Source organism: Rhinoraja longicauda, chromosome 5 (genome assembly GCF_053455715.1).
Source record: "Rhinoraja longicauda isolate Sanriku21f chromosome 5, sRhiLon1.1, whole genome shotgun sequence".
Taxonomy (NCBI): Eukaryota; Metazoa; Chordata; class Chondrichthyes; order Rajiformes; family Arhynchobatidae; genus Rhinoraja; species Rhinoraja longicauda.
The window spans coordinates 41,246,038-41,262,344 of NC_135957.1; the positions used below are offsets into that span (position 1 = coordinate 41,246,038).

Consider the following 16,307-nt stretch of genomic DNA (forward strand, 5'->3'; position numbering starts at 1 on the left):
CACTCCACCCATCCCTCCCTCCACAATTCCAGTCCATAAGCCTGACTCATCCCTTTTCCTTCTGATTCAGAGTTTAATCACAATTCTATGCCCCAGTCGCTAATACCTGCCTCCTCCCAGAAGGCCATCTTCATTATGAAGTCTGAGACTGAATATTAGGGAACAGCAGACCACCATTTGTATGTGGGCAATAAGTTAAAAAAATAATAACCCACCCCCCCCCCCCCCCCGACCCGCAGAAGGGCATGCAATACTATAACTGTTGGTACAAATTTAGTAAAAGCATTTAACTGGGAAGTGAAGGCAATATTTGCAACAAAAAAAATTAGAAAGGGCAAAGGAAAAAAACCATGAAATGGTCTTGCATGGATTGAGGTGGCACAGACTGACCTCATTCTGCTTTGTAAGATTTTGATTTTTGAGAGATTCCTTTGGCCACTTTCGAGGTAATTTAATTTCCAATCTAAGCAAGTAATATCAATTACACAATATGCCAAGAGCACTTGTGTGCAGCAGGATAAAGAAAGTTAAAGTATGTTGTTTTAACTATTGCAAAACACCCAATCAGAAAATCTATATCATCCATATGTCCTCTTGGATCATTACTATTATGTAATTGTAAAATAAGTAACCATGTACGTATTTTGGACACAAAAATTAAAGAAAAAGTCACACCTAGTGTTTGCCTTTTCTTAAATGTGATCAGAATTAAAAGTGGCTTAAAAATGTAAGCTGATTGTTCATGCTCTTCTACCCGTCAAGCCTGATAGTATACAAGATAAGTAATTTGAAATACATTCTGGGAAGTCTGGAAAAGAAGAAATAAATAAACGACTTATCATATCATATCATATATATACAGCCGGAAACAGGCCTTTTCGGCCCACCAAGTCCGTGCCGCCCAGCGATCCCCGTACCTTAACACTATCCTACACCCACTAGGGACATTTTTTACATTTACCCAGCCAATTAACCTACAAACCTGTACGACTTCTATGTGGAAAAGGCCCAACTGCTGAATGAAGTTAAATTTTCTCATTCCCTGAATTTTAGCATTTTCGTATTCCACTTGGAATAAACAGCACAACTGTTTTTTTGTTTTTTTTACATAGTTTAACTTTTTTTAGTATTTTCAGTTATGGGAGTGCTCTTATTGTACTTTTGTCCAATGCCGTATGGCACATGTGCTGCAATGGTTCCCAACTCCTGTGCTCCTTTAATGTGGAACATTTGATCATCAAAGAAAATATGAGGGCGAATCTTTTCTAACATTGGCCCCTTTGGTGCCCCAGCGAGGAAGAGTGCTTCATCAATTTCCAGCCCCCAGCCTCGGAGGGTCTTCAAAACCCTTGCTCCAGAACTTGCAGCACTTCTTGCTGTGACAAGATAAGTCCTGATCGGGCAGTCGCAACGTAAATCTTTGGCATGGAACTTCTTCTGGAGTCTTCCCAATACTTCCAAAAATCCCTTGAGAGGACCCTAAATGTAAAATAAATGGACAAATTATACTTTATACTGGGTAAGGTTTGTGTGTCCCGGTCCAACAGCTGCAGCATTTCACAAGGACCCTTCCATAGCACATAGTTCCCCATTTCCCAATAATCACCCCCTGCTCCATTTTCCCTTTCAATTCTCCACTAACTGTTTCCTTTCTTCCTCTCTATTTATTGATTCCCCTCATCCCCCATCAGTTTTCCTTGTCTCCATGAGATCCTGTTCAACTGCCAGACAGAGAACTCTTTAGTATCAGTAATCTGCTTTTCAGTGCAATGGCAATTGTGAACTGGCAGCATCTGCCTTTATGATCACTCAAATCAATGTCCAGTTTTCTAGAAAAATAATACACCATATAGATTTCTCAGAAATTAAGATGTCTCAATTTAGTGATTTCTTTTGGAGACAAATGCGTGAGTAGCGGACAGATAGACTCGGATGGAGGAGAGTAATAAATCTAGGCATAAAAGGTAGGGGATTGTGCAGTTCCTCGTATTGTAAATACCTGAAAGCTAATTTGCAGAAAACGTTTCAGGCAAAAACTGCATGGAATAAATGAAAATCAAACAGCTCCTCTGTGAACAGAGACACATTATACTGCAGATGCTGAAATCCGAGGCAAAAAAAACTGTTGAAAGAATTAAGCAGGTAAGGCAACATCAATGGAGGCAAAAGGATGGTTAACTTTGAGCTGGGACTCTGCATCAGGACCATCCCTCTGCCTACACAGCTGAAGTTTAACCTGCTGAGTTCTTCCAACAGTTTATTTTTTAGTTCCTCTGTGAAACTGTAAACAAAGCAGAAAGTAGTGTGCGCATCAAATTTACCTTTGCAAGTGGATTGTCTTCATACTTCTTTTCATGCTCAAAAAAGGTATCCAATCCATGAAGTTTTACAATTTTCTCTGACTCGTCAGAGAAAAGAACAGCATCACCATCAAATGCAACCCTCAGCTGCTTATCCGAAAGATTCCGTTCCGTCTTCATCTGAAACATGGTGGCAGCTGCAATTCCTGAAATCACGGAAAAGGCAGAGTATTATTGCAGGCCATAAATGCTAACTACCACCCTAGAGTCATAGAGTGATAGTGTAGAAACAGCCCTTCAGCCCTACTTGCCCACACCAGCTAACAATGTCCCAGCTACACTAGTCCCACTTGCCTGCGCTTGATCCATATCCCTTCAAATCTGTCCTATCCATGTAGGATATCCTATCGTGTAGCTAACATTCCTGTTTAAGCAGTGAGGAATTCCATTTAAAGCCATACAGTAATTCAACAAATACTAAAGTTTGAAAATGACTTAAACTTATGATGTTTAGAGGCTGATACTAAATTTAGAAATCAGAATACCAAGTTCAGAAACAGCTCAATTCCCCTTTTGTTAGCAGAGTACTAAATGGACCGCTTCTCAGCTGAGGGTTGACCCCAATCTTCCAGCCTACCTCATTGTGGCCCTTGCACTTTTAAAAATCTGTACTTTCTTTGGAACTGCAACATTCTAATGCTGTAGTACTGTATTCTGTACGATAGTTATTTTTCTCATTTCGCTACCTGTTGTACTTGCACATGGCTTGATTATACTCATGGGTAGTATGTTTTGACTGGATCGAATACAAACAAGGTTTTTCACTCTGTCTCGGTACACATGGCAATAATAAGTCAATACGAGTCCTAATTCCAAACATTCTTTTAGACCTGTAGATTAGAGGGATCAATCCGAAGACAAGCCAGTTCATGGTGAAATGTATCAATTCCTGTGCCCATTGCCCTCTTTTCCCCAGCATTTTATTCCGGAAGTTGCTTTTACATGTGGGAAAAGCACCCCAGCCACTGGAAGATCTTTAACCTCCTCAAGCCAACTAGTAATGGTAGCAGTGAGCTGAGAGTAATGTGATATCAACAGGTGCAAGACTCAAAACTATATAATGTACAGTTCAGAGAACAGTTAAAAAAAAATCAAACCACAATTCAATTTCAAAGCCATGATTTTAAAGCAGGTTGTGAGCGTGGAATGTGAATGTGATAATGTGATTAATATTGTGGTTAGCTTCACAACAAAGGAAGAAAAGATGAACAACAGGTATGTCACGTTTCCCTCACTTCGTTGACATATCACTTGATGTCATTACTGGGATATGCAAAAGGCTGCATTCACTGTAAGGCAGCAACTGTGCCACTGCGCACTGAGTCTGAAGCTGCTGAGCACCTGCTTAATATTTATTACAAAAGATAGATACAAAAAGCTGGAGTTACTCAGCGAGACAGACAGCATCTCTGGAGAGAAGGAATGTGTGACGTTTAAGGTTGAGACCCTTCTCAACCCGAAACGTCACTCGTTCCTTCTATTCAGAGATGGTGCCTATCCCGCTGAGTTACTCCACCAGCTTTTTGTGTCTATCTTCGGTTTAAACCAGCATCTACAGTTCTTTCCAATACCAATATTTATACCATTTTACTTTCAGATCCAGTTGAAAATCACTAATTTACAGGGCTTAAAATGTATTGAGGTTTGTCCTTGTGCCTTCCAGTAAAAACTCACACAGGAGAAGCATAAGTGTAAATATAATGTGACACTATACTTTTGAGGTATAGCGTGCCTGGTTATGGCATAGAAATTTTGACAGCATGATACAATATTGAATATACCCTGTGTGCTCAGATACTGCACATTTTGCATACATAACATGTTTGATATTGTCTCCAAAGTACCAAACTAAGTTTTATTAATAACATCTACCCAATACGTGAAGTAATGAACATTACATCACATTAGTTAAATGTAACCACAGCACAGTAAAATATCGGATCACGCAGGGAGGAAATGTTAATAATATCAGAATATCCTGTCATTTACTGAATCTCCATGGCTAAATTTTCAACATGCAAAATTCCTCATTTGCAATGTAAATTTATGAAATCTATCTTTGAAGTTATTTGTGATGACCATTGTACCAGTTCAACATTCAGAGACAACTAATTCAGAGTAAAACCGCATTGCCCATTATGCTAAATAAAATGACTTATTTCTCTTGCATCAAACCAAAGGACAATTTTTGCACGTGATGACTTGCAGTGGATTCATCACCTGCCAGTTGGCGATGAACTGTCACACATTTGTTGACTTGCTTTGTTGTAAGGTCAGCATTTTCTCATGACTTGGCAACTGCAAACAGGTTTGTCCAGTTCTGCAACATCTTGTAGAGAAGAGTGACAAAAGGAAGTGGCATTGTGAACACACTTTGGGGCAGGGGGAACCAAGGATGAAAGGTAATTCATGGATTTAATGTATAGGGCTCCAATCCCTGCACAATGGCTTGTTGTCCCAAAGAGTGCTTGGGAGTGGTCACTTCCTGGACAACGGTCTGATTTCCCTCCAAATCCTCCAGGAAGAGCCCTACACGAGGAAGCACTTCATTCTGACACAAAGATTGCGTTGGCAGAATTGCATTAGGGAATGACGTTACATTTCCAGAGTGAATAGTTCAGAAATTATCATTTCAGGAAAAAAAAGCAATTTAAATTGCATAATGCTGAAATATGTTGTCAATCAATTTTTGAGGCAAACATATTTTAATATTTTTTCTAACACAGCCCAGCCTATTCCACAATGCAGATATGAGTGGCAATCTGAGTGTAGCAATGAGTAGCAATAACTCACAGCGTGACTTTTTTTATGAGCTGAAAGAAAAATGAACTTAAGAGGGGTATTGGATGGGAAATGACTATTTGCTATGAAGGAACTGCCTGGCCAATTGCATCATCTTTCCTTCCTTACACCAAGCCTTTAAGCCCTGCGTTATATCCCTCTACCTCAGACCTGCCATGTTCCGGTCTCCCACCACCAAATCCCTCTCCCACATCATCACCATGCAGGCCAGTCCCATCACTTCCCATGACATTCCCATGACATTCCCTGCCAGCACCACTCAACAGCTCCCCCACACCATCCCCTGGTAGCCCCAATACACTGGCTTGTTACGCCATCTTAGTCGGGATGGTTGAGTTGGGCTGAAAGGCCTGCTTCAATACCATATAGTTCTCGGACGCTATGACTCTTTCCTGGCTCTTCCCCAGTCGTAGTTCCCACACACCTGATTTCCCCCCTTTCCCATGGGATGCTTATTGTCCTTGAAATTTGTTGCAAAGCATCCAACGGAAAAAAAAAGATAAGATGCAACTACATCTCGTGGGTCGGCGGTTGTCTCAGTCTCCACAGGGTGGATCACCCCCTGCCCTTGGTTTATTTTTCCCGATGGCAGCATTGTGCAACGGGATGTGTCTTTGTCTTCATCCTCGTCCTCATCTGGGCGCACATGGAACTCGTACTTACATTTGGGTACTACTGAGGGGTCGGCATCCTTTCCGCTGCTCCAGAATGCAAACACCGCCCGTCGTTGCTGGTCCTGGGTACTGTCCGGTTGGTCTTGATTGTGCCGCTAATCGCGCGGGGAGGCATTGCATCAAGATTGCATTAAACTGTGCAGATTGTCGATCTTGGTTAAAGGTTTCGTCTCCTGCATAGGTGCGATACACCGTTGTAAACCTTCCCCAGAAATCATGTGCCGATTCCTTGGGTAAGGGTCTACATTGGAGGACTTTGCCAATGCCAATGGGTCGTTTTAGGCATTGGGTTAGGGCGGTGAGCATGGCCTCGATTCACGCCGGGTCGCTGTTGGGGTATAGTACTTCGAGAGCCTCCCAAGTTGCAGCTTGCAAGAGGGTTTTCCATCGCGCGCCCTCGATCGGATTTAGGATAGCAGGCGTTAGAACGAACACATCCCTCGCGGCTGCACCGTACATAGTTAATGTTGATCTTATATAAATCACGAATCCAGATGGGTCTTTAACGTGGGCTGGGGCATTTTTAGAGATTAACAGCATTTCCTGTGGCTTCCACGGGGTGTATACATGCATTACTGCCGACACCCCATTCTGTCCGGCTAATGTTTTCTGTTGGTTCTCGGCCTCGCGTTTCCTTTGCGCTTTTTGTTTCACTCTCTCACCGATGAATTCAATTACTGCTCCTCCTGCCTCAGCCCTTTCCCGGTCTACCTCATCCTTCTTTTCAGTTTCCCAGTCGCTATCGGTATCATCTTCTTCTGGGGGTGCCCTTTCCTGTGGGGGTGCCGTAGCCCCCCCGATGGGATCTTAGTGGGAGAGTTCCTGCTCCTAGGGGCTGGTGGCCGGGGGCATATGGGGGGAGACACCATTCCCGACTTTGTTCCTCATCCCCCTCTTCTATAAACAGGGTCTCCATACCAGACAAGGGTTTTTTTCCGCTTAGGTTTCTGTTTTTGCTTTACCAAGTGTTTACTATTCTGTTGGCCAACTGGATTTTTTTCTTGCTCTAACCTTTTCACCTGATCATCATGCCATTGGCAGTCCGCCTGTAATACATCCCAACTTTTCAGCATGCCTTCCTTTGTACGTAACTGTATCCTTCTATGGCTAGCATTATCCATCCAACTCTTACGCCGAGACGCATCCCACTTCTTTTGCGCCTCATCTTTCTATTCCTTAATTCTTTTCTTCCATTTCTTGCCTACCTCTCTTTCCCATAGCAGCTGCCCCACCTGCTTAATGGTTTCTACATTCCACGTTCCCCCCACTGGCCAAGCTTCGTCTCCTAGTCTCTTGGTCAATAAAGCTGACAAGTCTGTAATCTTTACTTTTTTCTGGGTCTAAGTAACACATGTGCTGTACTGGAGCTCCACCATCACTCTTATCCAGGGCTTGTCCCATTTTCAGTCCTCTTTATTACTACTACTTTACTGTCCCCACTTTCCTCGGAACTCTCCCGGAAACTCGTTTCACAGTCTGAACTGCTGAATTCACAAAATGTTCTTACCTGGCGTTGTCTTCTATAAGATCTCTGCAGGGAACCAGATCTACCTCAGACGAGGGACCACGGTGTTCCAGGGAACTTGCTCGGGAGTTCAGACTCAATGGATCCGATAGTGCACTATTACTCCCTTCGAGGTTCCGGCCAGACTGCAGCCACTTACTCCATCATCGGAAGCTGTCCCAGTGAGAAACTGCCGACTACGCCAATGTTAGAGCTGTCCACATATCCCAGGAAGTTAATAAAATCAGGGAAATTGGGAGCCAGATGCATGGCTACAATGATGGGGGCAGCTGGTGGTCATTTAGCAGGTTCAGAGGTCTCTGGGGGCCCATACTACATTACTGCTCTATTTTTCTGTTGGTAATTGCATTAATATTTCTAATGCAGTGTATCCGACCACACTGTGCTTCGCGGGGACTTTAATTGTTATCATGTTATGAGGGAATGAATGAGTTTAGGAACTGAAAGGGTGAAGGGTGTACGTGGAGAGGAGCATGTCCGAGCAGGTCTAGCACGAGGGCCGTTGCTTTAAATGCGCTGATGATGAAATAGGTATGTAACCTCCCTCCAGGTATATAAGCACGGCTTTTGTAGCGGACCTTTGAGTGGGACCACAAAGGACAACGAGTATGTAGCCAACCTCGGGGTTGCTCTGCCACTCCAGCATGCGTGAATAAATAGGTATTGTTACATACTTAAGGTGACTAATGTGTTTTTCGTTGTCTGATAGCGCAGATAGAACTCTAACATATCTTTCCGTCAATTGAAGACTTAAGATACATCCCACCCGAATCATCTGTATGAAAATGCCATTAAGTACAATCCCAATCTATTTCAGTCTTCGCCATCTCTCTTTTCCCCTAAATTTTAAAACAGTCCATGCCTCTAATACAATGAATACCAAATTCATTGGTTACAAGCAAATGATAGGAATGTTATCAAATAAAATGCAAATATCTATCACTATCTTACTTCACCGATTCGTGTTTCACCAAACAAATCCACATGCCTACTATCAGTGTCAGCAACTCTGGAGGAGTGGAGTAATCGATAAAACACCTTCCCAAAATTCTACTCCTCAACCCACACACCAAACTGTTAGTGGAGCTCCAGAGAAAAATCCTGGCCAAAAAATGTGCTACTATTTATTTTTAGTGCAGTGATTTCACGAGCAAAACATATCACAGAGCCAGTATTTATGTTGGTTGGTAAATTGGTATTTTATCTTATATAAATAAAACTTCAGGCAACAAACAGGAGTAAAGGTTGATTCAATATTAGTTTCAAATAATTATCTTAAAACTATAGTATGAAAAGATCAGATGATCTTTTCAATTAAGTAAAGATTCAGGAGTGAAAGGCTGGAAGACAGAAAATAACTTTTCTCAAAGCTCTCAAATAGAACGAGGTAAATTTCATCTGTGCATAGTCCTGTTGCTATCTGAACCTGAACAGCTCCATGTTTTGGTGGCTGCCTGCCGTAGGCCAAAACTGGTTTCTTTTCTACAGGCTTGCAAAACATTTCATCCCAACATGGATTATTTTGTTAGGTTCTTACCTGCTTCAATTGCCTCCCCCACCTTGTCTGGATCTACCGATAGGTATAAATTGGTAAGATATGCTTTCAGGTACCCAATTGGGCTTTTCCCACCCGTCATACAGAATCTTTCAATTGAAAGTCCTATTTAAAAAAAAAGAACATGTCATTAACAAGATTAAATTTCTAGGATGTTTGCTGAAATTGATTTTAAATTTATAATTAGATAATATTCAAACTACAATGCACACTTTTGCTAATCAGCATTCTACTATAAAATTACATCATTCCCTCACAATGTTGATTCATTCACTTACACATGCCTGAACATGCTGAAGACACAGCTTATGGATTTTAGTGTTCAGCAACCTCTTTCATGTTTACACAAGGCCACATTATGACCAAGGCATGTGCACTGAATGCCTATTTCTCCACAGTGTTGTGAAAATCAGCACTGGTCTAAATTTATTAACATGCAAATGGAACAAGACATCAAATATTAAATCATGTCCTGCCAATATATGTACAGGATTGCTCAGGTTGCTGGTCTTACTTTAAAGGAGTTTGTGAAACCCAAGGAAGAAATACCTTAGGTGCATTCTAACAAAATCTCTCACAATTATACTCTCAGAAGCTGTCTCATCATGGAATGCAAGTTAGCAAGTTGGGGAGGAGCCAGCGCTGCCGTCGCAGCTGCGGCTTGCCTGCAGTCCGTCTGTCTTTTGTGTTTTTTGTTGTTTTTGTCTGAATTGTACTTTTAATATGATGTAGTGTTGTATGTTATGTTTTGGGGGGGGGGGGGGGGGGGGGGGGTGGGGTGGGAGGGAACGGGAACTGTAACATTCTCTCTCCCGAATGGAGATGCGACCTTTGTTCCGTGTCGTGTCTCCGTTCCCGTTGCGGCCTACCACCGGCCATGCACCTGGGACCACCTGGGGCTCTGGTTCGCAGAGCCCACGGCCCGGACTCACCACCTGTGGCGCTGGCTGCCTGCGGATGCTGCGGGAACGGCTGCGACTCGTCTCCGGAGGCTCCGGCGCAGGCCGCGTGGACGTCGGAAGCCAGCAGGCCCCTGGATGGGGGCCGACATCGGGAGCTCCGGCAGCGGCAGCGTGTTCGCCCGCCCCGAATCGCGGGGCTTGGGTCGGCCCACCACGGACCTTTCACCATCCGGCGCGGCCTGAAATAGGCCGCGGGATTTTTCACCGCCCAGCGGGGGCTTCAATATCGGGAGCCCCGACGTGGCAACTCCAACAGCCTGACCGCGGGACAAGACGGCAGGGAAGAGAAAAGACATTCTGGCCTTCCATCACAGTGAGGAGGGACTGGAGGAGACTCACTGTGATGGATGTTTCCTTTTGTTTGGTGTTAGTTGTGATTGTATGTGTTATTGCATTTTTATTGATTAATCTTATTGGTCTTATTGTTCAACTGCGGGTAATGTTTCATTTCACTACACATTTATGTGTATGTGACAAATAAACGACTATTGACTCTCTTGTTTCATGTTTAACATTGGTGTTTCTGGGCGGGTTAGGAATGTGCACTGATAACTCAGAAGCCTACACCCATCACTATAAGGGAGACACAGGGCCCAATATTAATTGAGCCCATTTATCAGTTGGAAAAAGGCCAGCCAGTTATTTAAGATTTTTGCAGTGTTCTTCCATGTCTTTTGAGCAAACAAGTAGGACATAATGTGAACTCCCACGGATCCATTTCCACCATGAGCATCTCATCCGTAATTTTAGTTGAATGCCTGAGGTCTTTGGTTGACTTGAAAGCGAGGTCAGTGACCATGCTTCAGTTTGACAGCCTCACTGAGAATTCTTCAATCAAGAAAGCTCCCAACTTCAAAATCTCTACCAGCTAACAGTTCAAGGGCAACATAGAAGTATTACATTTTGCCCACACAAACCACAGTGATTCAGGATTACCTTTTCAAGACCAATTAGGATCATAAGTTCATAAGTGATAGGAGTAGAATTAAGTCATTTGGCCCATTAAGTCAACTCCACCGTTCAATCATGGCTGATCTATCTCTCCATGCTAACCCCATTCTCCCACCTTCTCCCCATAACCTCTGAAACCCGTACTAATCAAGAATCTATCTATTTCTACCTTAAATATATCCACTGACTTTGCCTCCACAACCTTCTGTGGCAAAGAATTCCACAGATTCACCACCCTCTAACTAAATAAATTCCTCATCATCTCCTTCCTAAAAGAACATCCTTTAATTCTGAGGCTATACCTCTAGTCCTAGACTCTCCCACTATTGGAAACATCATCTCCACATCCACTCTGTCCAAGGATCAGACAGTACAGTTTATTTTATTTTATTCTAATGTGTAATTTATTGTACAGTGAAAAGCTTTTTGCCTTGCCAACAATGCTCACAATCTCCGTGACCAAGAGGACTAAAGGGAATTGAGGAAGCAATCAATCTGAGTAATAGAGTCATACAACACAGAAACAGGCCCTTCGGCCAACTCATCCATGCCAACTAAGATGCCCCACATTAGCTAGTCCTATTTGTCGGCGTTTAGCCCATTTCCATCTAAAACTTTCCTATGCTCAACCTATCCAAATGTATTTTAAATTTGTACATTTGTTTTGTACCTGCCTCAAATAGTTCCCCAGGCACCTGGTTCCATCTACTCACTGTGTGAAAACGGTGACCCTCGGATTCTTATTAAATCTTTCCCTTTCTCCTTCCACCTTAACTTTCTTTAAAGTTTCTTTATCGCAAGGAAGTGAGGAATGTTGAATTGTCATTTGTATACATTTGTTGCAGTTTTAATATTGAGGCTCAATATATTGTTGTGCACCTTCTATATTTCATGCTTATAGATTTTATATTTATCCAAAAGGTTATAGGCTGGAACAGTGGTCTATGAATTAAAACATACAGTAGTTTTAATAACTTAAACATTAATTTTAAATTGACATTTTTGATTTGGTATACATATCCCTACATTGACAATCATTGTCATAAATGTAAAAATTACATAAAGTATTAATATAATTAATTGTCTAAATTTAGAGAAGCTGTTTTACAGATAAAATTCAGCTGTGAAATGACATGTTTGTACATGTTTCAAAGTTCCATACATACAAAAAAATTATTCTCACACTGCTCATCAAACATCTACCCTTTAATTGGTGGAAACTTAACTATCAAAGATAAATGCATCATTGGCATGCCATTTAACCAGATAATGGCAGAACCCAGAATGCCTTCTGTTGTTTAGCAGCCTGTTTCGTGGGTGCATACATTCATTACTGAAGAAGCAAAAAGTCAATCATATTGTTATGCGGGAGAATACTTTCAATACTTAAGAAGAATGCAAGGGCAAAAGTCAATCATATTACGCAGTGATAAAGTCACTAGAGCAACAGAGCTTAATGTAGTCACTTTTCCTCTTGGAGTGGAACAAGGACTTATCATATAGTGGAAAGAACCTGTACTACTTTTGGGGAGATGCAGCAGAAGGATCACAACATAAATCAAAGAGAAAGGCCAATATGCATTTATTCTAGTAAATAGATATCTTCTCCCCCCTTCCAGCCCTCCCCACACACACCTTCCCCACCATCCTCTTCCACTTATTTCCCTCCCTCTGGCTTCACATTTCACTCATCTTCCCTCATTATTGGAAACCCTTTTGTCTTCTTTTCATCTCTGCATTTTGTCAACCTATCTACCAATCAACCCCCCCCCCCCTCCACACCTCTTTTCCAGCTTTCTACCCCAACTACACTTGAAGGAGGTTCTTGATCTGAAATGGCACCTTTCCATGCCCCACAGATATACTGCTTAACCCATTGAGTTACTACAGCACTTTGTGTTTTTTGTTTTGCCAACCAGCATCTCCAGTTCCTTGTGTCTCCAAATATATATCAGAATTTCTGTGAACATACCATAGTGATTGATACTGTTTATCAGCCGCACACCCACTTGAGCATGGTTGTTCGTCATCAGAACTACATCAAATATTTCGTCGCTGTCAGGGTAAAGTTCACGAAGTTGTAAATTAACCGTTTCCAGTGCCTGGAAGAAACAACATCATTACATTCCAACTAAAGACATTTTACTGATTTGTAAACACAGTGGAAAAAAGTAAATGATCCATTTCTCCAAAAAGTGAAAGCTGTTTTGAATTTCAAACTAGTAATTAAAATCCCTGATCAATGGCACTCTAGCACTGTAGAGTATATTAAGATAAATGGGTTTGTTCGAACTGGGCTTTCAATTGTTCTTTCCGATATCCTGTCGTATCATTCTCTTTTAAATACTTTTCCAATTCTAAATAACTGTATGGTCTCTACTGAATTAACTATTCAGACTTTACTTTAGACCTTAGAGATACAGCGTGGAAACAGGCCCTTCGACCCTCTGAGTCCATGCGGACCAGCAATTACCCTGTACATTAACACTATCCTACACACTAGGGACAATTTATAGAAGCCAATTAACCTACTACAATGTGGAGTCTGAAGAAGGGTCTCGACCCGAAACAGAGTCTGAACAAGGGTCTCGACCCAAAACATCACCCATTCCTTCTCTCCTGAGATGCTGCCTGACCCGCTGAGTTACTTCAGCATTATATGTCTACCTTCGATTTAAACCAGCATCTGCAGCTTTTATTTCCTACATAACCTACAATCCTATTCTTTGGAGTGTGGGGGGGAAACCGGAACACCCAGAGAAAACCCACGCGGTCACAGGGAGAATGTCCAGACTCTGTACAGACATCACTTATAGTCAGGATCGAACCAGGATCTCTGGCACTGTAAGGCAGCAGCTCTACCACTGTGCTACTCATTTCTGAATAATTGAACTAAGTGACCGAAAAAAAATTGCTCTTCACTGATCTAAAAGGAAAATGTCTATCTCTGGCAGGCCAAGTTGTTAAGAATTATGGAAGTATTCACTGAATCACTTGATTTAATAACATATACATCACCCATGAAGAAACTGAATGATACATTTTTCCACCAATTGCATTCCCAGGAATTTGTAAATTCAGCAATACTTTCCTATTTTTGTGTTTAAAGTGTATCTGTGTAAATTTGATTGTTTCTGTATTTCCACTTTCACATTTAACATTTGTAAAGATTCATTTCTACCTGCCGAAGTCACTCTCTTTCTCTCACTTCCTCTCTTCAAATGTTGATGATCTTTCTGAATGATTTTCTGCAAATCTTTTTGGGGGGGGTGTGGGGGTGTGGGGGTGTGTAGAGGGTGGGGTGGGGATATGTTGTAAAATCTTGGAGGAAGATCCAAAATGAAATATATCTATAATAGCATACTTGAGTTTCAAATGTTTTCCTGTGTTAGTTATTTTGGAAAAGTTCAACATTTTCCAAGGCGTAGGCCACAAGGCTTTTATTTTCTGACTGAGCTTATTAAAGGACTGGAAATTTCAAAATGAATAGTTCTCCTTTATGCCACTGCAAACCACTGTTAAGTCTATCATTGCCAAAAAAAAAAATTTCACTTTTGCCTGGAAGCCAAATTGTTGTTTGTGTGTTTCGTACTCCGCAAACTCAAGTCGCTGCTGGTTGTTTCATTACAGTTGTGATGCGTTGCACAATTGAAGCTCTCCCGTTTACACACCTCCGGGTGGATGCCGGGACACTGGTGTGAGTCCAACGCCACATACACTGTCCAGAGCTTCACCGCTACTGCAGACCACCCGCAGTTCCCTCCGGGTAGAAGTTTCCCTTAAATTAATCTTGCGGCCGGAACACACGAATTAATTCATTCATTGTATTACAATCTTTGCACGAACCTCCCTTTCAGAGCTGAACGCAGGGGCGGCATAAAATAACGTTATTTTGCCCGCAGAGCATTAAAAATATCACAAGCACCAAAGCATTGCATCTTTGACTCGGTTCTAAACCTCTAATGCACAGAGCTCAGGAGAGGGAGCTGGAGGAGAGTGGGTTAAGGGAAGTACTGAGGACATGTTATACCTTGATTAAGGGGAAGGCCGGACCCTTCCGCAATGGTTCCTCTTCGTGCTCCTGCTGGTATTTCATGTAGGTCTCCAGTCCTTGTTCATTGTAGATTTTCCTTTCCTCCGTCATGTTAAAGATGCAGCGAGAGGACACCGCGATCGTGATGGCATCCTGCGACCTGGGCTGGCGAGAGCACAAAGGCAGCAGGGTAACAATGTTAGCAATAATACCGAGCACTTGCATCCTTTCACTGCAACTACACAACCGCAACTCCCAGGCCTTGTGTACTCACAGTCCGTAGCTTCTTCGTGGAGGCCAGGCTTTCAAATCTCGCCCTTGCAGCCTCCCAGTCGGTGTCCCCGGAGCCTTCGTTAACCTGGTGTTCGCTTTGATCAGCAGCCGAGGGTTTCATTTCCCGTTCGCTCATCTTCAAAACAGCTGCGAGTGGATACAGGCCGGGATGTCCGACTCTGGGGTGGCTCAGCTCCTGAAAGAAACTACAAGTAGGAAGTGCGAGCGCTGGGCGTTGTTGCAGACGTGATGCTAGCTGAGTACAAGGCGGGTCGCTTGAACTCAGAGAGACCGGCGGAAATTGAACAGCAGCAGAGGCAACACCATTTTATCAGAATCCCAGTATCTGCAGGGTGGTGCTTTTCAAAAGCTATGTTTGAGTCCAATTAGGATGAACTATTGGGTCTAAAAGAAATGAATAGAATGGCTAACCAGTCCCCGCTTGATTGGGTTATGCCCAACCTACGAAGATGCACCTTGTACGATATGATAACACTGTATTCATCCCAGGTGGGAAATTGGTCTGCCAACAATCACAGCATCAAAGGTAGGCAAAAACTAGTAAAAGTGAAAACAAAAGGTCAAGGGACTGTTTGTTGTCTGGCTGCCGTCACTGGAACAAACAAACAAACAAACACAGACTTATCACCTGGGCAGAGGATTCTAAACCAGAGCCCCCTTCCCCACACAGGGTCCCCCGTTGTTCTCCCACCGCCCATCCCGGGTCCCCATTGCCCCCACCCCCCTCACGTTGCATCTCCACCGAGGCTCCCATCGCCGCCGAGGCTCCTTCGACCCTGGCAGGCTTGCCACCCGACTTCTCCGCAGTCCCCTAGGAGGCCTGCGGGGCGAGTCGTGCCTGCCGAGGGGCGTCCGGTCGTCTGGCCGCGGTTGTCCGGCGGGTGCATTGGTGGATCGGGCCCGCACATTGGTGGCTCTTCGGGACACTCCTCTGGCACCCCCCATTAAGGTCCAGCCCTAGCTCTGCAGTGAATGACTGTGGAACAGCCTTTTATTGGCAGATGAGGGCTGGAGGCACCAGTGGGCTAGTAAGGAGAGTGGCAGTGGGGAGCACGCAGAGGTAGTAGCAACTGGGTTGGAGGCCCTAGGATCCATCAGCCACTCTCCCTACACCCGATCTCTCTTCCCCTTTGAATGATTCTTTCCTGATG

The 16,307-nt window shown here is 43.2% G+C and overlaps 1 protein-coding gene across 2 annotated transcripts; it reads right to left on the bottom strand.

The window, feature by feature from the left end:
- Positions 1–237: 237 nt before the first annotated feature.
- On the bottom strand, positions 238–15,944 carry LOC144593575 (cytosolic 5'-nucleotidase 1A-like). Of its 2 annotated transcripts, XM_078399337.1 has the most exons (7): positions 15,886–15,944; positions 15,137–15,331; positions 14,860–15,027; positions 12,802–12,931; positions 8,899–9,021; positions 2,322–2,506; positions 238–1,479 (listed from the first exon to the last, which is right to left on the bottom strand). In XM_078399337.1, the coding sequence occupies exons 2-7, from the start codon at positions 15,269–15,271 to the stop codon at positions 1,114–1,116; spliced, it is 1,107 nt and encodes a 368-aa protein (XP_078255463.1). In that variant the 5' UTR covers positions 15,272–15,331; positions 15,886–15,944; the 3' UTR covers positions 238–1,113. The 2 variants fall into 2 exon arrangements, with proteins under 2 accessions (XP_078255463.1, XP_078255464.1); XM_078399338.1 differs by lacking the exon at positions 15,886–15,944 and having other exon boundaries at positions 14,860–15,022; positions 15,137–15,267.
- Between the last annotated feature and the right edge of the window lie 363 nt (positions 15,945–16,307).

Bases quoted from the DNA above. Each gene is read 5' to 3' on its own strand.
- LOC144593575 (XM_078399337.1), bottom strand. From the start codon at position 15,271: ATGAGCGAACGGGAAATGAAACCCTCGGCTGCTGATCAAAGCGAACAC. The intron at 15,028-15,136 runs GTGAGTACACAA...TGCTCTCGCCAG, and splicing joins CCACGAAGAAGCTACGGACT to CCCAGGTCGCAGGATGCCAT. The intron at 2,507-8,898 runs GTAAGAACCTAA...CCGTGATTTCAG, and splicing joins GGGGGAGGCAATTGAAGCAG to GAATTGCAGCTGCCACCATG.